Source organism: Rhinolophus sinicus, chromosome 1, assembly GCF_057876585.1.
Source record: "Rhinolophus sinicus isolate RSI-liver-muscle chromosome 1, RSI-T2T, whole genome shotgun sequence".
NCBI lineage: Eukaryota > Metazoa > Chordata > Mammalia > Chiroptera > Rhinolophidae > Rhinolophus > Rhinolophus sinicus.
In genome coordinates, this window is record NC_142501.1 from 39,580,303 (window position 1) to 39,607,568 (window position 27,266).

The 27,266-nt window shown below is 36.2% G+C and overlaps 1 protein-coding gene across 1 annotated transcript in view; it reads right to left on the reverse strand.

The window, feature by feature from the left end:
* The window catches only part of ITPR2 (inositol 1,4,5-trisphosphate receptor type 2), a 432,120-nt gene that overhangs the window by 237,750 nt on the left and 167,104 nt on the right, over positions 1 to 27,266 (reverse strand). Inside the window, exons 23-28 of the mRNA XM_019737570.3 lie at positions 26,385 to 26,514; positions 24,238 to 24,295; positions 22,646 to 22,811; positions 21,360 to 21,533; positions 3,043 to 3,132; positions 2,801 to 2,926 (exon numbers count right to left, since the gene is read on the reverse strand). Coding sequence (XP_019593129.2) covers positions 2,801 to 2,926; positions 3,043 to 3,132; positions 21,360 to 21,533; positions 22,646 to 22,811; positions 24,238 to 24,295; positions 26,385 to 26,514 — 744 coding nt within the window. The remainder of the gene's footprint in view (positions 1 to 2,800; positions 2,927 to 3,042; positions 3,133 to 21,359; positions 21,534 to 22,645; positions 22,812 to 24,237; positions 24,296 to 26,384; positions 26,515 to 27,266) is intronic.

The window sequence follows — 27,266 nt, forward strand, 5'->3', positions numbered from 1 at the left end:
CACAATCCATCTGTCTTTCTCCACAACCTTTGTGCTTGTCCACTATATTTCCCATCTCTGTAGCGCCTCTTTCTCCCCTCCCTCTGTTCCACATTTGTTCTGCTCTCTCTCTCTCTCAATCTCTCCCCACCCCAACCCCGCCCCCCTCATTCTCTCTGGTTCTCTTTCCTTCTCTGCTGCAGCCTCCAATCCCTCTCATTCCTCTTCTTTCTTGGATTTTCCCTCTTTCCTAGAGTTTCTAGGTATCTGGATCTTCCTGGGGTTTGTTTGTTTGTTTTCTTTGTTTCTCCTCTTTCCTCACCTCCTATATCCCCCTTTCTCAATCATCTCCCTTCCCACTGCTTCTCCAGCATCTGTTCCTTTTCTCAGCACTTCTACTCCTCTCCTGCTTCTAGCTCCTTTGCCTCTGCCTTGCCCCCTTTCCCCACTCACATTTTCTCTCTTCCCCCACACTGTAAATTTCTCTATATACAGTTTTCTGAACTTGTCTCTGGCCTCCCCTCTCCCCTCTCTCTGCCCCTCCTTTATTATTTACTTTGTGTCTTATTTCTACCTCTTTCTTTTCCTTTTCCTCTTTGCTTTCTCCCCTATTCTTTCCCCCATCTCTTCCCCCCACCCCTTTCTTAGTACATGTACTCTTAGGTCGCGCTTTCCTTATTCACTGTTATTTTCCGAAGTTCCATAATACTACCATTTGCTTATAAGACTCATTAAGAAACTTAAGTCTCAAAATTCACAAAGAATGCAGAGTTCTCTTCTTAAAAGGGTCTTTTTAACAAGATCGCTGAAACCATCTAAACTTTTCCTGGGCAGTTGATTTTCTCATTTGTCCTGTGGTCAGTGTCAGAGATACAAAATGGACTCATGTTTTGAATAGTAGTCTATGTTCGATAATTGTAATGCTTTCTTTTTGCCTAATCTAGGAGTATTTATTCCATCTATAACTAAACAAACAGCCTAAGGTCACTAGTAGACACATTACCTCATATATAAAATGGGATGAATTTCCTGTTTTTAAAATAGGGAATTTTTATTTCGAAATCTACTAACACTTTCCTTTACGTGTATAATGCAAGGATAGCTAAGAGGCATAAAAGGAACATCAGCCACAGGAACACTCAAATCCCACTGAAAAGCTGGACAGTAAAGAACACTAGGACCAGTTCTACTGTAGTTGATATTTCCTCGAAACTCTTATCCTTTTTGTTTCTGAACAATCCAGTTATTAAAACTGAGCAAATCTATAAACACAAAGCAATAGTAAAATACTCAATTCTACAATGATTAAAAGAAGGGACCTAATCACATGTCCAATGCCCATGTTACAGCATCAAAGATACAATAAGTTGAATAGTAAATGTTGAGGATTTAATACCCTTTGTTGCCTTTCAATAATTCTTTTATTGCATTCTCTGCCATAGTATGAATTAGGCCACCTAAGGAATGGTAGAATTCATAAATTTACATATTAAAAGTAACTAAGTCAGTAGGTGTGGGGGCAATCCAGTGTGAAGAGTAAAAGTCCAAGTGAGGAGGGTACCTGCATCCAAAGAGGCCTGGCATGGCACACTCATGTGCAAGAGATAAAAAGGGCATCCACCATGGGTGTCAGAGCCTGAATGAGGTGCAGAGGGCATGTATATGGAAGAGTGGGCAGCAGTGATGAAAGACTAGTTATTATAGAGTATTCATAAATGAGCAACTATATTCACACACACATAGATATTCCTTAGCTTTGTCTCTGTAGCGGGCCTAGGGAGGGGTGCAAAACCCCGACAGTATTAAGTACACTTAGTTCTCCGAACTTTGCTTCTAAGTACCATTTTCCCCCAAACAGAAATGGGGCTACTTAAAGAAATGGCTCATTCCAGAGTTGGAACAAGAATGCAAAGTGAGCCTGGAACATTTTAATATGCAAAAGAACAAGGAACTCAAAGAATGATGGGGACCGGTCAGAGGACAGACAAGCTAGCTTAAAGGAAGGAGCTCCACTGGCCAAATCTGGAACAATCTGAGAATCAAAATAAATAATGAGAGAAACTTAGTGGAGCCTATTGAATAAAATGAGCATCCACAAGTCCATACTGAGGAAAATAAATAAATGAAAAATTTGAAAGTTTGATAAAGAATGGGATATTTACCTAGTTTTAAAGAACCTCTCCACAAAATACTTAATTACAAAGGAAAAATGAGTACTTCACAGTGGAGAATCCTGGCAGGCATCACCTTAATCAAATGATCAAAGTGAACTTCATCAGCAATGGAATAGATCAAAACTGTGTGCCGCCTGATGGGAAGTGGTAGGAAGAACTTAGCATCACTTCCGTCACTTTCCTGCCCAAGATGCATAACTGAATCTAATCATGAGGAAATCTCATATGACCCAAACTAAGGGACAGTCTTCCAAAGAGCTGGTCTGTCTTCAGAAGTTTCAATATCATGAAAATTCCAGTAAAAAAAAAAAAAAATTTTAAATAGACATGACAACCAAACAGCACCTGTTTCTGAGTAGATCTTTTTGTCAAACAGGACACGATTGGGATAAAGGGAGAAATGTGAATGGCTTGTGAGGATTGAGTGGTAGTAAAGTGCCATACTCATTCCTGATCTGGAAGGTAGTTGTGTGGTTATAGAGAAGAGGGTCACTGTTTGTAAAAAATATACACTAAGTGACTCAGGGGTGCCATCAGTTTGTCAACTTAGTTTCAAATAACTCAAGGGAAAAAAAATGCATTGTAACATTGCTATATGTTTGAAATTTATAAAAATAAAAAAAATAAAGAAAAAACTAAGAACTAACCTTTTCATAGGGTATCTGCAGAAGATCCAATACCACCGAATGAGCTCCCATATTTTTTAGTAATCGCTGATGTTGAATCCGACTCTTTTTATTCTGTATACAGAGTTTACTTAGCCTAATCAAAATCTTTAAAAAGACGAAGAAAAGCAGTATCACAAACATTATATTAAGTATAATATATACACAAAAATTCTTTGCCATGCAAACATAAACCCATATAAAAATATTCTACTTCTGCTGACCTCCTTCACAATCCGATAGTTATTGCTCTTGTTGCTGTCAATCTGAGGTGTCTTTGTTCCATCCTGCACCGGACTTAAAATGTTTGACTCCTAAAATAAACACAAATATGTATTTTTATGCCATATGTAGATAGCATCGTAATAAATTTCTTTATTTTGCAATAAATAATAAATGCATTTTGTAATTATTCTGTAATGAATTTAATCAACTTAAATGTTTTCTTTGTCATTTTTTTATCCAATACAAAGTTCTTTGGCTTGCACAAGTCATGAAAATTACCACTTCCCAATACCAACCAAATTACAAGATAAATGGCATTACTAACAATGAATGAGTTCAGTTAAAAATAAAAAGTTATTGGGGCCGGCCCAGTGGCTCAGGCTGTTGGAGCTCCGTGCTCCTAACTCCAAAGGCTGCCGGTTCGATTCCCACATGGGCCAGTGGACTCTCAACCACAAGGTTGCCAGTTCGATTCCTTGAGTCCTACAGGGGATGGTGGGCTCTGCCGCCTGCAACTAAGATTGAACACCGCACCTTGAGCTGAGCTGCCACTGAGCTCCCAAATGGCTCAGTTGGTTGGAGCGCGTCCTCTGAACTACAAGGTTGCCGGCTCGACTCCCACAAGGGATGGTGGGCTGCGCCCCCTGCAACTAGCATAAGCAACTGGACCTGGAGCTGAGCTGCGCCCTCCACAACTAAGACTGAAAGGACAACTTGAAACTGAATGGCGCCCTCCACAACTAAGATTGCAAGAACAACAACTTGACTTGGAAAAAAGTCCTGGAAGTACACACTGTTCCCCAATAAAGTACTGTTCCCCTTCACCCCCCAAAAAAATAAAATAAAATAAAATAAATAAATAAAATAAAAATTTATTATGTATCAGTGCATTTCCTTATGCTAAATATATCCGAAATATCATGGTTTTATATTGCCTAGAGAAGGAATAGTAAAAACCCAGGGCATAAAAGGTATAATTATACGATCAGTGATGAACTTAAGAGAAAAAAAAGTGAAGAAGACGATGATAACAGCTGAAAAACATTTCAGAAATGAAAGGAAAGAATACCTTAGCCCAGGAATTCTCTGCCAAGTTACCACAACATCCTAAAAAAGTCATGGGACCAACAAAAAAGGCTTGGGACCAACGAAACATGTAGAAAACCGTGAAAATAGAGAAAGGAAAATAAAATTTAAATTGAAAATAATATTGTAAATTACGAAATTAATGAAGCTTATTAAGAGGACCTGAAACATCAAAAATATTCCATTATCCGTGGCGTACAATAAAAAAACAAATATTAGGAGCATGCATATTTTAAATACTATTATAGTCACCAAGTAAAAATAAAACACCAGTTACAAACAATTTAATACATGAACATTTAGTAAAAGTTAACACATGCCTGACACCTGACAAAGTGAATGGATCTAAAAGAAATAGAAGTTATGGCCCTTCCCACAAGAAAAATCACAGTCTACCCAAGAAAATAGAAAGAAATTTAAAAATAAAGTTTGGACTGAGCAGAATTCACCAGAGGGGGAGAGATTAGCTATAGCTTTAGACAGCTTTACGAAGGAGATCAAGTTTAAGCAAGGTCTTCAAAGATGAAAACTAGTGAAATATGAGAGACATGTGGGAGGGCAGGGGGACACTCGTCAGGTGAAGAAGTCACCTTAGCCTAAGGCGCTGTAGAAAGAACACACCTAACAGAGTACAAAGTAGTGAGAACTGACAGTGCATGTTGCAAGTGTGGGCAATGATCAGGTAAAGTGGGGCCTGATTACCTTCCTGATTTACAATATGTACAAAATTGCATTGGGGATAAACATCAAGTTCAACTTGGGTCAGAAAACACCCTAAACTCCTGACTATATTGATGGTGTTGGGCTCTCAGTTAAAGGGGATCCCAAGCTAAGCTCAGGAGAAAGTGACAAAAATATATGAAGGCAATTGATATAATTTCATTTGTCCCAAGCTATTGTTCCTATTGTGTTCCAAGGCAGATCACAAAATTAATGCAAACCAAGAAAGAAAGAGGGGGAAAAAAAAAAAACTTCTTCCATTTTACTGAGCATATGGAAATTCCCCTACATGACATTTCCTCTTTCTACTTGAAAATTTCCAGTATCATTTACAAAACTGTCTGTGTTCTCTCTGTGTCTCCAACAAAACAAACTTTTGGTGCATGGATTTTTAAAATTCCATCTTCCCTGCCTCCTCTCCCTGCTTATCCGTTTCTACTGCAGAAGCTTCTACCTCTACTGAATCTTTCCATTCTCCTTAAAAATATGGCCAAGGTGTCTGTGCGATGTCAGAGGGATAGTGGATAGGGAGAGGGGGGTTCACACAGTGTGAGGGCTATAAATGATAAACATCTAAGTTTTGCTTTGTCTTGTGCACTTGAAACTAATAAAATTAAAAAATATATATATGACCAAGGTGAACCAAACGAAGCACTTTCAGTAATCCTGCCCATCCTGGGAAGTGGTCTTGGATCTCAGATTATTGTTCCCACTAAAGGTTTCAAAACCATCCTCTGTAACACACTGTACTAAAATTGCTTTATGTGCCAATGACTCATAATTACCCAAACATCCTTCGGCATTTGCTTCCGTGGTTCATTACCATTTTCTTTAAACCCCACTCTCTGTATTTTATTGTGACATATTTTTCAAGATTACCTTCTACCTTTCAGACCGCCTGTCTCTTTCATTCAATAGAATTGGAACTGCAAAAGTTAAAGGATATTCAAAATATTACTGTTAGATTCCAGCATTGTGTCATCTATCTATCCTAATAAATTCTAGGAGGAAAATAGAAGCAGTCCAACTCCACCCCAGGTAAATAAAAGAGAAAAAAAATGCAAAATATTGTCTGCAAGACAATAAACACTAAGTGAATCCTAAAAGTTGTAGAAGAAAATGAAAAATTATATGTGTAAGTGAAGCCAGTGTAAAGAGGGAAGGAACCCAAGTACAGATTCCAATGGAAGCTATTTAGATGGAAAGAGACTGGAGGTCAGAGAATGAGACAAACAGGATTTCTATTTGATAGCAAAAGTCATTTATTGATGAGAAGTAGAAATTGCAAAAGGTAGAAATGTAATTAAATTTCCTTTTTTGATCACAAAAAGGTTGAGGTTGAATTTTAAAAAGACCATATTCATTTTCTTTTTTTTCTGGAAGAGAAAACATATTAAAGAAAACCAGTTTTGTACTACAAAGCATTATTAAGATACCTAATACCAAATCCAAAGGTTTACAAAGCTCCTTAGGTGGAAAGAAGATCTTTCTGATAATTGTCAACTTTTAAAACATCAGTTTAAAATAAAGGCAAACATTTGGCAGATATATTTAAGTCTATTTTTCAAACAATGACCTGAAGAAAAAACAACAGTCTTGTTTTAAGAAAAGTAATCTCAGGCAAAACATACTATATTACAAAAAGCTCTTTAGTTCAGCCCAAGGGAAGGTACAGACAATGCTAACCTCTGTAAGTATGAGAATTATAAAGAATAATTATTTTAATTTAAAATTGCCAGCAGTCAACAAAAGGAGGCAATGCTGGAAAATTCAATAAACAGCTCCTTTTAATTTCAGAAAATAATTCAGTGTAATTAAACTGAACAAAAATATTAACCCACAGAACATCTGGATGATTACAAAGCAGTGATCAGGGGAATTTAAGAAATATATAAACTATGCAGTTACAGCTAGGTGTTTTTGTTTTTTTTTTCTTATTTTGATGGCGAAATGTTCCAAGTGGAGTTGCAAGAGTTTGCCTCCAGAAAGGGCAGAAATTGACTATATTTTTAATATCCTATGCAATATTGGTCTTAGGTCAGTGGTGAAATCTTCAAAGCCTTGGCTTTATTCTAATGACAAAATATCAGTAACATGCAAAATGTACAAGTGTAACTTTATGCAGAGTCCTAGAGCTGAGTAGGCTCAAAAAAAATAATGTGTAACACTAAGAACAGTTCCATGCTTATAGTGGATTCCAAATTATTCTTTTGACAGTAGTGACAAAGAACAAATATAACACTCCAGAAGTACGCGTACTTTATTGTAATTGCTTCCTATCGTCTAGAATTTAAATTTGTTTTCTCTAAAGGAATATGAAAAAATGCTTAGTTAAGTGATTTTATAAAGGCAGCTAGATTTTTAATTGCTTAGGATATTCTGTAATATAAATAAATTTACAAACAATATAGCAAGAATAATCTAGAAGAGTCTAGAAAATTCTAAAAGTCTATCAAGTTGAAGGGCAGCACGGTTCTAGCAGGGTTCAGAGAGCAAACATCTAAACAAACCCCGGTTCTGAATAGAGTTTCACTCCAAAATGTATTCTGCATCAGGCAAGGAAACTTGCATACTAAGAGCACAAATGATACAAGAAAATAATATTGTATGAACTGGATGGTGAACTAAATATTGGCACCAATTAGTGGGGATCTGTCTCCTCCATGTAAACAAGGGCAATCATGCTTTTGAAAAAGAACCCTACAATGCAGAACTGCCTGCAGCTGCAACTGCATGATTAAAATAGCTCAGTGCATGTCTTCTCTTCGTCCCTACTGAACCTTACTGAAGTTGAAGGATGTCCTTCCTCTGCAATGCTGTCAAGTCAGCGAGACTGTAAAGCATTCTGTGCACCATCTGTATCCCTAGCCTTCTCTTTCTCTAACTGCTGTTCAAGTGAATCAGTGGCATCATTTACCAATCACTCTCCTCCCAACTTCAGAGTTTAAATGCCTTCCCTTCCCCTTCTCCTTGCTCCAAAACATAAAAAAAAAAAAAAAAAAAAAAAAAAAAAAAAATCTAATAGTCAGTCTTGTATACTTGATTGACCAATCAGATTATAATTTAGTCAAAGCTCTTCATAATAAACGTCACCTCGTTCAGAAAACTGAATGATAACCTCGCTGTGGGATGATGAGGTATTTTTTTCTACCTGCCATCTAAGAGTAACATCATATACCAGGCATGCAGGGAGCTACCTAGGGAGTGGCAGAATCCCTAAAATCACTCGAGATCTACTTATCTGACCTTGAATGTAAAGCTAATTTGGACCATCATGGGGTCATCGTTGACAGTTTCTGCTTCCTTGATTGGCTGCTTGAAAATCTGGCCCAACATCTACAGTTCACCGAAGAGGCTGTGTCCATCACTACTGGTGGATAAGCTCTCTCCAGACTTCACTCAACTGAGGCCCAAATCCCGTCCCTTCAGAGGGTAAATATGTATTCCTGACCTTACCCCAAACCTGTTTCCCTTTCTCTTTGTCCCAAGACAAACACAATATTGGTATTTTCTGACTCATTTGATGTCATGTGAATTAGCATTTGATGTTTCATCAGATGTCCTGGAAAACACCCCAAATACCCTTGACTATCTGATCTCTGATAAATGAGGTAACAAAAAAGGGTGTGCCATGGAAGTGCATTCTCTTTGCTTAGAGAGATATTGAGGAAAACAAGGATTATACTAATGATAGGTCTATTCAATGTAAACAAATAGCTGCTTTCATAAGAATACAATAGGAACCATTATAATACAACAATGTACCATACTTTTTATATAATACTTTTTATAATACTTTATATAGTACAATATATAATACTTTTGATATAATCCTTGCCACTATTATATATAAAATGTAGAAAGAATCGGGAGCCCGTTAGTCAGCAGGGTGACCTAAAATAAAAAAGCTGTACAGGAAATGAAAATAATGATATAATAGCGCCCACAGAGACTGTGTCTGACACCTGCTATGTGATACGCAGGAAGCTTCCCTAGTCACAATCACCCCGATGTGGCTGTGAGAAGGAGGTAACATGCACAGAGTAAGAGAGGAAGGCATCAGTCCTTCTTTTAGACTCACTTCTTAGTGGAATCATTACAGAAATGTTGATGCCTGGTCTAGTGACACATATATGTGCCAATTTGAATGAATCAACTTCTATCATTTCATTGTAAGCCACTTGCTGACAAAAGAAACCTTATAAGAACTTTAATCTCACTAACAACTTACATTAAATTGAGAACAAATGGCAAAGTGAAAAAACAAATGAGTCAGAGAGTAGCTGTCCTTTATATAACATGAAGGGAAAATACTAAATTGAAGCTAAAACAGCATTAATTTCAATGTAAGCCAGAAGACAAGAGGGGAAAAGATTCTTATACTGGAAGTAATTCAAAAAAACAAATTCGGAAGAGTTAAGCTTTACGTGCCATGTTTCCCCGAAAATAAGACCTAACCAGAAAATAAGCCCTAGCATGATTTTTCAGGATGACATCCCCTGAACATAAGCCCTAATGCATCTTTTGGAGCAAAATGCAATATAAGACCCAGTCTTATTTTCGGGGAAACACGGTATAAGAATTTGCATTGCAACCGAATGGAATCAAGATAGGTAAAGTAGCATTTGGCTTAACACCAAAAATTAGTTTTCAGATGCAAACCTTGTTATTAAGGAGTTATTAAGTGATACTCCTCTGGCAATCACCTTCAGTAATATTAGCTCAGGCATAAAGGACAGGAATATGTAATGTTAGATTTAAACAAGTAAAATAAATATGCAATGTAGTCTGTGGCAAAAATAGAAATTAGAGTCCCAAAAAAAGAAATTCCATAGAAGAAAACCCAGGAAAGCACTCTCCAAAATTAGTGGATAGAAGTTCATGGAATTACCATAGTGCTCCTCATTGATCAGATCATGTAGAAAGATTCTGTCTAAAACACATGGACTTTTCTGTACCAAGCCATGAAGGTTAGACAGTCTACCAGTTACTTTTGTCTAGAGTCAATCACAGGTTTTGCTGAAGAAACAAAGTTTATGTAGAACTACTTGTCTGCTGTGCAGAATCAAAGTACTAACACTTGGGAAAGCACAATTTTCTTTCAAGGTATCTTTCTAGAGCAATCTACGTACTTACTTCAACAAAGAAAAAAGATCAGATGTGGTAGGCAAAGAATGGAAACCCGTTTTTGCTTTTAAAGAGTAATGGAATGTAGAGGTAACAGAACAACCATCAGACAAAGATGGTATTCCTGCAGAGAAATGGAGAAAAAGCAATGGAGGGGGAGGGAGAGAAGGAATTAAATTCATTCTCTCACTAAGGTCAACCTGCAAACTAAACTACAAATGCCTATGAGGAAAGTTCACATTAAGAAAGGCAACATAAAAAACTCAATAATGAGATTGTGTCATTCCCAGCGAAATGCAAATAATCAAGAAATCTTCTGAAAGGACTGTTAAATATAAATGTATTTCAAATAACCCTAGAGGCAAAGTGAGAAATAACATCTCTCACACCAGGTGGACCCCTCTACGGTGGCCACATGCTCAGGATGTCTCCACAGCATCATTCAGAATGGATAAGGGATGGCTTTCTTGGGAAAGGGGACACTACAAGCCAAGCGTCGGCATGTGTCCCCATCTTGGCATCATCCCACAGAGAGGTTCTGGGTTCTCTGTTGAACAAGAGTACAGATCTAGGTTTCCAAGTGAACCCCTCCCCCACCCCCTTACCACATAATAACTCCTTGAAGGGCAAATTTGAGAGTAACCTATCAATCAAGGTACACACAAACTTCCTGGGCACCAGGCAGTCTGGATTTAGGTGCCTTGTTGTTTATAGAAATTGATCAGGGACACCAAGTATGGGGCCCATAGAAATTGGACTGCTCCTGCTGAGGGGTAGAAGCCACAGGTCCGATAAGAACCCAAATTAGGGTAGAATCTTGGAAGAGAAGAGTCTTGGAAGAGAACACAATCCCCCCACCTCTACCCTACCTCAACTCCAGACAACCCAGAGTGAGCCAGCCCCCAGGGACAGTTTTCAGTTAATCCTGTTCTTTATATCACACATCCATTAAAAGAACAAAAATTATGAAGTGAAAATAGGCAGAAATGATTCTACAATGCATGCATATGACAAAGAACCATGCAGAAACCCTGAAAATGAAAATACAGTCTTTGAAGTAAAAACTAGATAGATGGTTTAAACATCAGACTTTACATCAATAAGAGTGGAAGTTTCTTTAAAAGAAGCAGGCAACCACAAATAGGGTTGACAGATATAGAGATAAATATAGATACACAGTTACAGACACACCGTCATTATAAAGAAAAAATTAACAACCAATATAAATGAGTGAGAACTTCTTTTAGAAGTACTATGATGCTCAAGTGACCTGCTTCTCAACCCTTAATAGAGGTCAATGAACATGAAGGGCAATCCTGACTTAACCCACTCGGATATGGTTTCCTGAGTTACGTCCTCCTTCCTGTATTTAGAAGTCAACATGTATTTGAATGTGATGAGTTAGTAACACTACTGATATTGCCAACAAGATTTCAGCAATGATGGTATAGTCTTTTAATGCCCTGGAAGATGAGTTTAATAATAAAGGGAAAACATTATAATACACAACAGGTAACAAAGCTCATAGGTGCTAGGGATGCAGTGGGCTTCCTAGATGACCAAGTCAATCCCATCCTCCTCCCTACTTATAAGAGATCAACTACAGTATGGGAAATTTGAGATCACACTGATATTTGTTAGTAGATGGATTATAAATTCACATTTATTGCCCAGAGCCGACAGAACTTACCACTGAGAAAAAAACAAAGCAAAAACACACTGTTAGGTTATTAGAAACATATTTTTATTATTAAAATGAAGAATCACATTAATGTTATCAATTCTTCTGTTATCTAAGCAGGCACAAAGTTAGACCAGTATGAGCCATTTTCAAACAATCCCAATCATCCTGTGTTTGGAGGCTTTGTAAAGATTTACTAAACAACAAAGGATTATTATCTGTGTTGGCCTGCTAGAGTGCATGCTGCCTGCTACTGGCTATTTACACTGATACTGGGATATATTTCACCCTGTTTAAAATAAATTGTCACTATCTTTGACAGTTGGGTCACTGTATAACATAGATTATTTGGCTGTGTATAAGTTAGTAATTTTGTCATTTCTCAGTTTTTGTTCCTTATATTAATTTATAATAAATGTACCATTCTCCTGGCTTCTCAGTCCACCTACTTACACACATTTCTAGAATCGCCTCCCTAGATCGTGCTTGCATAACTTCACACCAGAATTTGGATAAGAGGCTCCTAATTGGTCCCCACCATTAGTTAGTCTCTTGTTCTGATGAACCACCCTGAATTCTGCAGGACTGTTTTCCACGACAGTATATTCACCTCCCTCCCAAGAATCTTCAAAGGTTCCCAAGTTCTAGCCACTTCAAATACAAATAACTTATTCTGATTGAAACCAACTTCTCTTTTTCTTCTTGAATACATGAGCTAACTAAATCCTCCCAATCCTTCAAAATCATGAGTGAGGCCGTCTCCAAGGAGTCAGGTTCACCCTGACTTCTTCCTTTTCTGTTCAACACAGCTCAGTACTGAATCAGACACTTTGTCAGGGTGTTTTATGGAGGTCCATTCAGTGTGCCCATTCTTTAAGAGCAACAGCCATTTCTCAAATATTAGATAATGATTCTAGGTATCAAACTTTAAGAAGGGAAATGAGAAAATCAGGTGTATACACAGACAGGTAAGCATAATGGTGAATGGACTGAAATTACACGTTAAGCAGAATGTTCCAAAGAAGGATTTTGCTCTGGGGAAACATGACAGCAGTCAAGTAGAGGACGTTCAGACAGGGTCCACATCGCCTCAGAACTGGCATCAATAAACAGACATTACAAGGACAAATAGATTGGCTTAAAATAAAGAATTTTCCACTGTTACAGACTGTCACATGTAGAATATGACAAAGCGCAAGTGCAGAGAAACCCCTCTGAGTGTACAACATCTAAAAGTGACAGGTAAGATATTCAAAAGACCTCTTGTTAGTAAAGGAAAGGAAGCAAATGGAGGCTAGACACCATAAAAATACATCAAAATTTTCCAAGCAGTAATCAAGCACTGGATATATTATTGACCTTGAGGGCATCAATCTGTACCTGATAATATGGATATGTCTCACACACACACACACAGAAATAAATCCTGGTTTCCAAGCAAGACAAAGGCCTCATCAGAGACCCTGCCTTAGAACCAGGAATATCTAAAGTAGATACCCACAGTGATAAACCAGGGAAAGACATGGTCCACAGAAAAGCAAAGGGGTACCTATCTTGGTTTTGGCTTGATAAAAAAAACAAAAAAAAAAAAACAAGGAGAAAAACTGTTGAGTTTCTATATACAAAGACAAATGCACTTTCACTCATGATTGGGACTAGAATTCCCACTAATAAAGGGGCCCTAAATAGTCCAAGCCAAACACTTTGTTTAATATCGTTACAAAATGTAGTGTTTCAAAGTGCCTCAAAGACAAATGAATTGTTCTCTGGATTAAACATAAGCCTCAAAGGAATCCCACATACAGAGTTCCAAAGAATCTAAATTCATAGTTTTTTTAAAGTTACTAAATATCTAAGTAAACACACTCCCAAGCACTTCTGTAAGAATAGCAAACTTAAAACTGCAAATGACCCTATTATTACAAAACAACTAGATCCCAGATATAGAACCTATTTTAAGCACATTTCTCAGCTTACAGAAAACAAAGGATGACTCCAAAAGACCCCACCTTCCATCTATAAAGGGAAAAAAGTAACCCGAAACCAGATCAGAGAGCTCCAAGCTTCAAGGAAACACGTTAACTTTCCCTGACGGCAAATGTCAATTATACTAGCTCAGCAACCCAGAGACTATCTAAGTCAACTCTTAATAAGTGTCAAGTTTGGGCAGCTCAACCAGACTCCTGCCTTCAGACTCGGTCTCCGGCAGCAGCGCCCCCTGGCCATAGACGGAGGCAATCACAAATACTCTAAGGAAGAAAACATGCCAGATTTCTACCTCCAGATCTGAAGTCAAAAAGATATGCGTTCAAAATCTACACTCAAGTGTTTAGAGCAGCTTTACTCATAATTGCCAAAAACTGGAAGCAACCAGGATGTCCTTCAATAACTGAATGGATAAACATACTTTAGTACAACCAGACAGTGGGGTATTTTCAGTGACTTAAAAAAAAAAAAAAAAAAAGAGCTAGTGAGTTACTAAAAGACATGGAAGAACCTCAAAAGTATATTGCTAAATGAGAGAAGCCAGTCCGAAAAAGCTATATATGTATGATTCCAACTATATGACTTTCTGAAGAAGGCAAAACTATAGAACGAGTAAAAAGATCAGAGGTTGCCAAGGGCTGAGGGGTTCGTGAGGAAGGGACAACTAGGTCCAGCAGAGAGGACTTTCAGGGCAGTGAAACCATTCTGTGTGACACTGTAATGGTGGATACATGACAAGTATTGGTCACAACCCACAGAATTTTATAACTCAAAGAGTGAAATCCAAAGTAAACAGTGTACTTTAATTAATAACAATGTATCAATATTGGCTCACCAATTGTAACAAATGTACCACACTAATGAAAGGTGTTAAGAATGGAGAAATGGAGAGATGAGTTAATATATGAGAAAGCTCTGTACTTTCTGCACATCTTTTTTTCTAAATCTAAAAGTGTTCTAAAAATAAAGTCCATTTTAAAAAAGATGTGAGCTCATAATCAAAGATGAACAAAAATATAACAAAAGAAACAACATGAGTGAGAATCATAAGAAATTCCCAAGTAGTTCAGATCCTGGAATTATTACATACAAGCTATAAAATACTCATATGGGATCACAAAAACAAGCAATGAAAGATGATCAAAAATGACCAAGTAGACTTGAAAAGAATCTAATTTCAGGTATGAAAAATGGCTGAAATTAAAATGTCAATAGGTGGAATAAACTGCCAAAAAGACATACCTGAAAAAACTCAGATGAGTCTAAAGAAATTATTCAAATTCAGTACAAAGTCTATGTATGGAAAACATAAAAAGGAAACTAAAAGATCTGGAGGCAATAATAAGGTTTAACACACATTTAGAGTTTCAAAATGAATCAAGACACTATTCAACAGACAGCAAACTTTTCAACACACCAACAGAAGCCAGAAGACATGGAATTATGTAATTAGAAGTGAGAGAAAATAACTCTCAACTGATGAAAGTATTTTGTTCCCAGTAAAAAATAATGTTAAATTTATAGGCATCTAATAAAATAGCTTTAAAACATATAAAACAAAAATTAATAGAACTACAGGAGAAAATTGATAAACCTACCATTGTAGTGGGAAATGTCAGTAAATCTCTCTCGATAATTTACATGTCAACAAAACAAAATTATTAGTAAGTAGATAGATGATTTAAACACAATTAATAAGCTTGATTTGCTAGCCATATATAAGGGATCAAGCACTCATTCACATTCTTCTCAAGTCCTCATGAAACATTTATAAAACCTGATGGCATAATACGCCAAAAAGCAAGTCTCAAGAAATGTTGGAGAGCTGTATCATCATAATCACACTCTCTTGTCACAAATTAATTAATTAAAAATGCAGTAACAAAAAAAGGGTAAATTTCGCCTACATATTTGGAAATTTTAAAGCTCACTTCCAAATAATTCTGGGCCAAAGACGAAATCATAATGGAAATGTTTAAATATCTAATACTGAACAATAATAAAAATACCATTTGTCAAAATTTGTGTAATGTGGCTCCTTAGGGGGGAAAAATATATACCATTAAATTTGTTTAAAGTCTGAAAATATGTCAACATAAAAGTTTAGAGAATAGTACAATAAATATAATAAAATAGCAAATAAATACAGAAGTCAACAAAGCCAAAATAAGTTCTTTTAAAAGGATGAAGACAATATGTACAACTCTGATAAGACTGAGCTACAGAAAAGAAAGGAGACATAAATAAACAATATCAAGAATAAAAAAGGGGTAAGAAGCTACAGATAGAAGAGAAATTTTAAAAGATAATGAAAGAATATGAACAAATTTATAACAATAACTTTGCAAACTTAAGTAGATGGCTAGAAAAATATAAAACATACTGACCCAAAAAAGAAAATTTGAGTTAATTTATACCATTAAAAAAATAAATCAATAATTAAAATCTTCCCACTAACTAAATCCAAGGCCCAAGGCAAATTTACAGAGAAGTATTACCAAACATTCACAGAAGAGATCATTCCAGTCTTACACAAAGAAAGGGGAATATTCTGCAACTCATTTTATTATGGGATTAGTCCAACCTTGATTCAAACACCAGAGAGGAATAGTACAAGAAAGAAAAAATACAGACGAATCTTATTGACAGATAGATGTAAAATCCTAAACACAGTACTAATTAGTAAACTAGCAATGTAAAAGATATCACTAAAATACATGCACTCTAGAATGCAAAGTTCCTATGGTAGAAGCTCTGTTTACAATTCATGTTATTAAAATTAGCGGATTAAAAAACATAATATTGATAGATGATGCATAAACTGCATTAATTAAAATCAATAAATATTCAGGATAATAAATAAATAAACTAGCAAACAAGGAATAGATGGGAATATCCTCAACTGATAAAAAGTATCTACCAAAAAATATACAATAAACATTATGTTCAATAGTGAAATATTTAGATCATGCCCTTTAAAATCAGAACCAAGACAAGGATGCCCGTTCTCACCACTTCTAGTCAACATTGTACTGAAATATCTTACCAATTGTATCTTACCAATACAATACAACACAATACAATAAAGAAAAAAAGAAATAACAAATGAAAATATTGTGTTCAAGTTTGAAATTTTAGCATCATGAAGACTGAAGTAAAAAATATTTTTAACTGGGTGGCCAGATGGCTCGGTTGGTTAGAGCGTGAGCTCTGAACAACAAGGTTGCCGGTTCGATTCCCACATGGTCCAGTGAGCTGCACCCTCCACAACTAGATTGAAGACAGTGAGCTGCCACTGAGCTTCCAGAGGGGAGCATGAGCTCTCAACAACAAGGTTGCCAGTTCAATTCCCACATGGGATGGTGGGCTGCGCTCCCTGCAACAAAGATTAAAATGGCGACTTATATATACAACAGCTCGTTTTCTTCAATCTAGTTGCGGAGGGCGCAGCTCACTGGTCCATGTGGGAATCGCACCGGCAACCCTGTTGTTCAGAGCTTGCACTCCAACCAACTAAGCCATCCAGCCACCCCAAAATATATGTATTTTTAACCTTAGAAGTAGGTAAATATGAATTGTTAGGGTCTAACTACCGGCCCATACAGAATTTAGCTTAATCTAAACTGGAAGAAGAAGTGACATGGCCAATACCCGTATGAAAGCATGCTCAACCTCATAAGTAATCCCTCAAAATAAAAAATCACAATAGAGATGATACGTTAAACACACCCAATTTTCAAACATGGAAAAATGAGAAAATCAGCAGTCATGAGGATGGGATGCTATGGAAACTCTCATATACTGCTGTCACTTGCTCTTTGGAAAGCAACTGGGATTATTTGGTTAAAGGTGAACATTCCAGGTGTTGTACATCTAAATATATATCCTGAATAGTCTCTTAAACATGTGCATCTTACAACTTAAAAGTTTTTGTAGCAGCAATGCTTTTAGTAGCAAATATTCTTTAAAACCCTAAAACTGTAAAGAATCAAAATGTCTATCAACAGTTACCTGGATAAAATTCACGTAAAAGTAATAACGTGTATTAGAGAAAATGAATGAGTTGCAGCTATACATCAACAAGGATGACAAATTGGTAGTTACAAAATAGTCATGGAGATGTGAAATACAGTATGGGGAATATAGTCAAAAATATTGTAAAAACTATGTATAGTATTAGATGGGTACTGGACTTATCGGGGGATCACTTCATAAAATATATATATATATGCCTAATCACTACACTGTACACCTGAAACTAATATAAAACAATATTAAACGTGAACTATAAAAAATATTTGGTCATGGGACATAAAGTATAGCATAGGGAATATAATCAATGGTATTGTAATAGTTAGGTCAGAGGGGTAGTAGACTTGGGGGGTTATCACTTTGTGAGGGGTATAAATGTCTAATCATTAGGTTATTTTGTATACCTGAAACTAATAATCAAAAAATCAAGGATGGAGAATTAAAACACACCCAACACAGACTAAATGAAATATTTTTCATGTATTTTGTATGTTTTGGAAATGCAGACACACATGGTAAAATCATTAAGAAAAGGAGGAAATTATTAACATAAATTCATGGTAGTGGTTTCCTCTGGGATACAGGCAGGGACCATAGAGACTTCCAACTGATAATATTTTATTTCTCAAGCTATACCTTAATTTCAATAGAATATGCTGCCTGAAGAGGCACTGAATTTCCCATCACAGAAGTATGTTTCAAGAAATATCTCACTTCTATGAGCTATTTGGAGAGAAAACAAATATCACAAAGGAATTGGACTTTATAACCCTGTAAGTACCTTTTAACTCTGAGATTTCATAATTCCGTATCTACCATAAACAGCACAATACGTTGCACATAAAAACCAATAATAACTATAACAAGCATTCATTGACTGCTGACTGTTGTTTGCTAACCTACATCCTTTTTTTGTTCTTCCTTGCTAGCAGATTCCGGTTTTGTTCTGCCATCTATCCTTCCCCTGTGTAACATGAGGGAAAGGTATCCTAGCTTGAGGGGCATCTTTTACTTAGTCTAAGCTAATCTTATAGTCCATTGCTTTAGAGGTAAACATGTGACCCTGCTTTGGCCAAGGAGATGAGAAGTAAAATCTACTGAGGGATACTTGGAAGTGGTTTTCTTGCTCCTCAACAGGAGACCCAGAAAGGCATAAATATTCTTTCTCGGTGGTGTTGTGCAGAGGTCCCTGTCTAGGGTGTTGCTGCTGTGATGCATCCATAAGAAAGATCAGCCTCAGAATTAAGTCTGTTGGCCATGATAACAGCATTGAGACAATTAATTAAAGCTGGAGCCTTACTTCTCTACTAGTTGGTAAATAATAGGTCACCTATTGTTTCTATTTTCTCATTGAAGTCATATTAAGTGACATGTGCATACAGTTTTGCTCATTAGACCATCACAGCAGTCCTACGGCTAAGTACCATTATTGTATCCATTAAATAGACAATAAAGATAAAATTTGGAGAATTAAAAGAAGTTGCCCAAAGCCACACACATGGCAAATTCTGGGGTGCCTGACTCTTAAATCCATGTTCTTAATACCCTATCCATTCAAGGCCATTTTCCTGTGGCTGTGAGTGCTAAACAAACAAACACACAAAAATCCCAACAGATAGGAGTGTTCCATTATCTGGTCATATACTTTTAAGGTGTGAGTCAGTGGTGGTGACAGCAGCAGTCTTGTCAGTAGCCAAAGCAGCTTCTGGACATCTAAATCGTAGCTATGATTATTTGGTTTATCTATTGAAATCAATAGTCCGGTAGCAGCTGTACTATTCCACACTTCCCAAAAATTTAATTCCTTGTATTAAATCACTTCCTGCTTGAAGTACCTAAAATTATTACCATTTCCTGAACTGATAAATCCTGAACTAAACAAATAAATAGATTCCAGCTTCACCGACTTATATTCATCTGAAGTCCCTAGAAAAGTAGTTTTACAACCCACATGTAATGCAGGTTTATCTTTAAGATATCTGCTATCAGATGACTTACTCATCTTCTTCACCACATCAATACTGTTTATTAAACTGCTAAGATGATGCATGGATATATACTATGATACAGGGTCTTTCTCTACCTTTCCTCAGCGATTGGGAACTTAACCTATAGACTAGTGATGAATACCTTCATGGAACATCTCGTCTATAAACACAGGTGACTTTTTTTTGGCAAACTTTTACAAACAGCATAATACATTTTCCTAAGCTTTAGAGCTATTTGCTAGTTTATTTGTTTTTTTTAAAAAAAAGGATTATGTTCTGAAAGGGGAAGCAACATTGTATTTATTCTCTAGATTACACATAAAATAATGTACTTGAAAAGGGAAGAGGTATTCTAACCTTGTGAAAGCATACTGTATCTCTTAATATCTTTAAATATTATATCATAAAATGCAATCTTACATTATAGAGCCTGGAACTCATTGTCAAAAATACCTAAATTAAAATCTCAGTTGAGTCACATAGAGCTGCTTGACTATGAGAAAATCCTTGGGTTCTCTGAGTTTCAGTTGGTTCTTCCTTAGAAATGGGATCTCTTTAACTATCTCCAAAGTTTGTTGTAATACTGAAGAGATACCATGTATAAAAATGTCTGCTATATAGGAAGTACTAAGTAAATGTTAAATGTTCTCTTATTTTCTTAAACATGCTATGAAAGCACTCTATTTCAACAACAAAAAATGTTGGTCATAAGACCAATTTTTATGGAGCAGAAACTCTACATTCTACTAACTTGCCTCATGAAACCACAGAAAAAGTTCCTAAAAGATGAAGTCAAAAATTTTGTGCAGATCAGTGGTAACTGGTCCCGAGACAGGTAGGAAGTAGTAACCCACCAGTTCAACTTCCTTTTGACACTTCTCTGCATTTTGGTGACTCTATCATGCAGTCTGTCATCACCCTTCACTACAATAGATTTTGGTTTATTTCAACAAACAGAAAAGTGGGGTTAGGGAACCCCTTTAAATAGTTTAAATTCCTGCAGATTAATAAACAACTAAATAAAACACTAGACGGCACTTAAGGAACTTAATATACTAGCAGTTATGACACTGGCATTGGTCTGCTTATCTAAGCATTACCATTAAAACAGTGCTTTAAAAAAATGTAATGGTTATTTGGTATGTAGTGAAATGCGAAAACAGCAACTAGTTAACCCACTGAAAACTACAATATAGAAGAAAACTTATGATCATCATCTTACTGTTCTTTATCTCAGACACAGATTTTTGGTATTTTCATGTTGGCAATGAAGCAGACTTCCCTTCCATTTAAATATTTTTACATATGCTATAAGGATATATAAAAATGAAAGGAAGGATTTACAGATTGCAATAAACAGCTACAGTGAATGGTGACAACAAAAATTCACCTCTTTCTACAGGTCTAGGTTTGGGATCCATGTCTTTTACTCTATCTCATTCCCTCCGATTGCCCTGATTCCAGGATTTAGCGGAAAAGAGAAAGAGTGAAAAAGTAGGCAGATGAGGTAAGAAGTGGTAGCAATTGACAAGAATTAGCCAAAGTACAGGCTTATGGAGTTAATTGACTTGGCAAATGAAAATTTTATGCTCTGTTACCCAGAACAAAATTTTTCTTTATAAACAATTTTGACTGTAGGGCATATGATTTAAAAGATATTGCCTGAATTATTTCAAAATAGATACTGAAAACGAACCTCAATTGGTTCTTCACCACCTTTTACTTGATTTTCACCCATTTCTCCATTCTCATAGCTGCTGCTCTTCTCAACCCATAACTCAGATTTCTCTACAGTTAGTCGAAGCTGGTCGAGATCTGCCTTTATTTGCTTGTAATTGTCTACGTCTTGATTGGACACCAGCAATTGCACCTGGAAGAAGAAGAATTTGAACCTTTATTTTACTTATCGACTTTCTTCATTCCTATTTCATTTATGTCTAAAATGCCAAGTCTTTTAACATATTTGTCTTTCAAGTGAAGTTTAATATCTCTAGAGTATTTATGGATATTTTAGATATATATTGACCATGAAAACTTACCTGGAAGTATCTGTGAACTGTATCCAATACATTCACATGTATTCATAGAAAGATATATATATATATACACACACACACACACACACATATATACATATACATATATATGCGTATATATATATATATATATAGTAAGCCCTAGCAAAGCTTTTCAAAGTGCTAAAGAATTATTCAAAATAAAAAATAACCTAACTAATTTCAATGCTAAAGTTAATTTTTCTGAGACTCTGTTTTAAAAGAGGTAGAAACATAAAAATAAGTGGAAGAAAATACTGGTAGAGTCTAAACCTCATGAAATCAACTTTTATTTTATCATAATATATGTGTATTATAAGACATACAAAACATAATGCATAATAATATATCTATATAATTACTCTTTTATTTCATATTTTAACATATTCTTGTAAAACTTCCTAATGAAGATCAATGCTCTATTAAATAAAACAAGTATTAATGAAACACATGTAAGTACTTCGGTATTATTCATTAATAGCCTCAAAATTGGTGTCATTCAAAGATGACAAAGAAAAAGATTAGATCCATAATAGTCCCTTTCTTCTGGGTGCAAACATTTTTCAATCACAAAAAACGTTTAGTTAGCAACTGCTAAAATACCCAAATTTGTAAGTAAATTTGAGGTCAAAATAACGGCAGTGGCAACAAAATTCTTAATATGGTATTATCCACCCGTGCCTTCCTAAATCTTAGTGCCTGTCATTTACATTAAAGATATTAACTGAAAATCACTTGTGGGGAACTCTTTCTGAAGTAGATCATGTCTTGGTTTATGACAAGGCCGTATCTATCTTTAAAAATAGAAAGGCTCCCCAGGAAAAGCTGCACAGTCTCATTAACTCTGCAACCATGAAGTCAGGTTAGATGTGATAAACAATGTTTTAGGAGCTTCTGCTATGGAACCACTGATGGTACTCCATCTTACCTGTTTAAATGCCTGTAAAACTTCCGCTCTCTGGCTGAAGTGCTTGAACAGAAGCTGCAGGGCTCCTGACAGCAAAGGAGGGTAGTCGTGCATAATCAGATGAATGAGGACCCGTAAAAATGTCCTGCCTCCTTCATCATCAAGTTGTACTGGATTTTTTTCTTTTCTATAAAACCAAAAATAATTCTAAAACAACTTATAGTTACATAAAATCTACTCCTAAGTAGTTAAAATCATGTATACGTTCTCAAAGTTATATGAATTTCCCCCAAAATTGGGAAGTAAAACTGAAGACATTTTTACTTTTTTTTTTTTCCTCCTGTAACTGATGACAAAACAAAGCACAAAGAAAAGTTTGTGTTTGCCCATGAAAGCAGGTGTGATCAACTGTCCCAGTTTTTTCAAGACGGAGGAGATTTCCGGGATGGGGGACTTTCAAGTGCTTGCACTGGGCAAGTACGAGGCAAACTGGAATGAGTTGCTCACCTAGGCATAGAAAACAGATAGGAACCTGAACCAATCCAAAAGCGTTTCTTGAGAAGACATCCGAGGCTGGATGTGCACCAAGGACTGATTTTCCTTAGAGCTGTAGAGACCTCTCCATGAGAAGTGGGGAGGGCTGGGCAGAGCCCAGGTGCACACACACCACCATCACCAGAACAGCTCTGTGCGTTTCTTAGATTTCGACTCTGAGCAAGACTGCACTGGATTAAAGGTCCACTTATTTTAAGGTGAAAGTCATACACTGGTTTATTCTCTCTTCCCAGGAAATGAAACCATTTAATAGGAAAACACAACAACAACAAACACTGGCAAAACAGTATAAAAACAAAGTAAACCCAATGTTCACTAGAGATAAAAATCCATTTTGGTTCCTTTGATTCTTCATTCTTGTTTGTCTTTCTAACCAAAGAAAATGCAACAACAGCCTTAGTATAATACATAAACTTGCTTAGGTTCTCATGGAAAATTTGTAATAAAATGCTAGGAGCTCAATAATTTGTAGCTTAGACGTTTTCCTTTTTTCACTTTTCTTTTTGACTGCTATTAGTTTCATTTATGAAAAAGACAGACACACTAAAAAACAATAAATGGCAGGGCCCCTGATCGCAAAGGAGGGCAGTCATGTCAGACGCATTTCATTTTCTCTAATCATAGATATTTCCAATTGGCAGAAAATATCTTTATTTCTCACATATAAAGTTAATGATGATGTTGAAAGAAGTGACATTCTTGCCTCAAATTTCTCAGATTCAGGGAAGCAATGTTTTGCCAGATGCAGCAATATTTTTACCAGGGGAGTTAAAGGACATTCGTGTGCTATCATTATTTGAGGAAAGAAAAGCAAAGAATTCATGGAAAAGTTCACTACACTGATCTCATCTCTCGTCTTTATTTTTAACCTGACCTAACGAAAAGCTATGCTTTCTCTTCTGCATTAAATTAGCAGCTTCATTTCTGGCAGAAATTATGTTGGCAACAATAAAGGATCTAGTATTAAATAGATATAGGTAGGTGAACAATAATGAAGCATCAATAAAATTCTAAATAAAACCTAATCACAAGATAAAGATACACAAATGTTACTATACCTTCCAGCAAACATAGTTTCTGCCTGAGCTGCAATTTCATCTATATCAGGAACAATAGCTGCAAAGATAAATGGCAAAATCTCTTCTTTATCTTTTTGTAATTAGGAGTCACAATACATATATTAATATTAGTGTACTTAAAACTATTTTGTCTCATTTTCTTAATTTCTGCCAAAAGTCAATTAAGAGTTTAAAAAGTCACAGTATATTAATAGTTCCACCTTAGCTTTCAATATTTTAAATTGAATGTTACATTTTTAAATATATATTGCTATAGTCAAACATACTTAAAAAGATCAGAAACCACCATTTACAAAGTTGTGCGTATATATATACACATATGCATCAACTACACACACACACACACTTACATATATACGTACATATAATTTAAATGGGTTATGACATGGAAGCATAATGTTTTCTGAAGATTCAAAATATACCCATAATGAATTTTGTCACTATGTGATAGTTCAAAACAACATGGTCTTTTTACCTAAGCTTCTCAAATTCCATTCCTTCTCCTTGTGGGATGTGGTGCTTAAAAATGGTGTGTGTGTGTGTGTGTGTGTGTGTGTGTGTGTGTGTGTGTGTGTGTGTATGTGTGTGTGTGTGTACTAGTCATGATTCCTCATCCAGTCCCACCATTAATATTTCACAGATATCTTTATTAAGATAACATGTTTAAATGGTAAGTAGACAATTTATTTCTCAGATCCAAAGCATAGAAAGAAAACAGGGCAAGATATAAAAAGAGAAAAATAATTCTCCCCAGAAAGCACTCTTCTACAGATATAGCCAATGCAAGAGATCAGCTAAGCCAGAGAACTGGTTTTTGGGGGGTGCCCCTAGATTTTCCCTCATATACTTTACTGACACTTAGAGCTCCTGTTTCCAGAAGTCTGGCTTCTGAGAGCCAATAATTTTTAAATGCTACTGTCAATGCAACTGCCAGCAAGACTTTCTGGTTCTGCCATATCGTTCCTGGAAATAGCCCTTTGGGGCTCTACACTTCTGGGAAGCATGAAAACAACACTGTTGCAAATGTGCCAGAAGTGACTTCCCACTTAGGCAAGCTTAACTCTGCAGAGGCACACTGCCTTTTGGAGGCATTAAGGAGTTGGTTAGGGGGACATTTGGCCTAGCATTTATTTTACCTACATACTTAAAAATCCTTGAATCATTCCTGTCAAATTGGTTGACGGACAAAAGAAGAGGAGGGGTCCTGACGCTGGCACAGTGGTTGTGGTTAAAAGAAAGTTTCCTATCTGTGTACAAATCCTACCCCCAGAAAAAGAATTCTGTTAACTGGCTAAATCTTTCATTCAATATAGTGCCCAGCCTGCTGTGACTGGCCTGGTCTATCCAGAAGAATGTAAGTAATATTTCTTAGATTTCATAAGGTACTTTCTGTTGTCACAGAATTTTTACATTTTTAGACTCTTTCATCATTATGCTGTTACACTCAGAGATAAGTTGGTATTATTCTTATACTTTTTAAATGTGAAAAATTGAAACATAGTACTCGTTTACAACCATGTAAAAGTAAAAAGAACAACACACATACACACACATGAAAACCAACAGCCACATTTACATGTTTAGGCCTTTGGGAAATGTCATGTCTTTATTCAAGAGCTGGGCAATGGCTTCCTACAAAACACCTTTCCTCTCAATGGCTTATTTCACATTGCTATTTGATCCAGGCCAAAAAAAAAAAAATTCCCCTTGGATTTGCACCAAATTGCATAATGCTGAAAAGATTCAGACTCTGAAGTTGAAGAGACTCCAGAGGGAATCCCTGCTCCACTACTTTCATGAACTTAGCAAGTAACTTAACCCCTCCAACCTTGGTTTTCTTATATGTAAAATGGCACGATAAATAGTACCTCCACATCGCAGAGTTCTGCAGAGCATAAAAGATACTGTATTCAAAGGACTTAGCACCAAATAACCCCAATGATCCTCCTCCACCAATCTAGGAAAGTTATTTAACATTTTGTTTCAGTCCCTTCATGTCATTGGTGGAGAATATTTTCACATTTTTGTTTCATAGAAATACCACTGTGTTTTCTAATATGAAAGGTACTTTCAAGTTTCTCAGGAAAACAAAATTCTAAGAATAAATGCTATGACAGAGGAGATACCTGATGGTAGTAATGTATCTGGAGAGCCATTTGCAGATGTTTCAGCATTCTCGTTGTTCTCTCCGAATTCCTTCTTATATATTGACAGCATATATGAGATCCGATAATCTAGTCTGACACTCAGGATAAACTACAAGAAATATTAAAAACAATACAATTTTCTTTTATTAGCATAGTGTTTAGAAATATAATTCATTACACGACATCAAGAACACCATAACTATCAACATTTATTGGTAAACACTTAACACTTCAGTTGTATACATGTCCATCAGCTGTAAGACTAAAAACAAGTGACATGTTTCCATTAGTTACTGTCAGTAAAATCCAAAAACAGTTTTGGAAAGAAGGAAACTTGACTTTCTATGATTACTCTCTGAATATTCCAGGTAGATGTATCCTATGGGTCTAGATGGAGAGGTAATGATGATATAATTTCACAGAACTTTGCAGAGTGTCCATTGGCTCTGGGAGGAGAATGCTGGAGCTCTGGTCCTCATTCATGCACAGGGAGGCTGAAATGTAAGCTACAGTAGTGTAGATGCTGGCTATACCACAGTCAGTGCCAGACCCAGGCTACAAAAGGGCAGCTGAAGTAACAGCACCCTCACATACCAAGGCTGTGCCTCACTCGTGCTTGTTTTTCCTTGGGTTTGTGCTGTTGTCCTTCTTCTCCTTAACTGATACATTGACAGGAAGGAAATGTCAACCGGGTTCCTGTCTGGGCTCGGCACTATGATGAATGCAAACACTTGAAGCCCACTGCTCTCAAGAAGCCAATGGTGGAGTTGGGAAAACAAAATACAGCATTGTTCCCATAATTAAGAAAGTATCGAGGGCTAAATCATGTGGTACAGAATCCAGTGGCGATCAGAGAAGGAA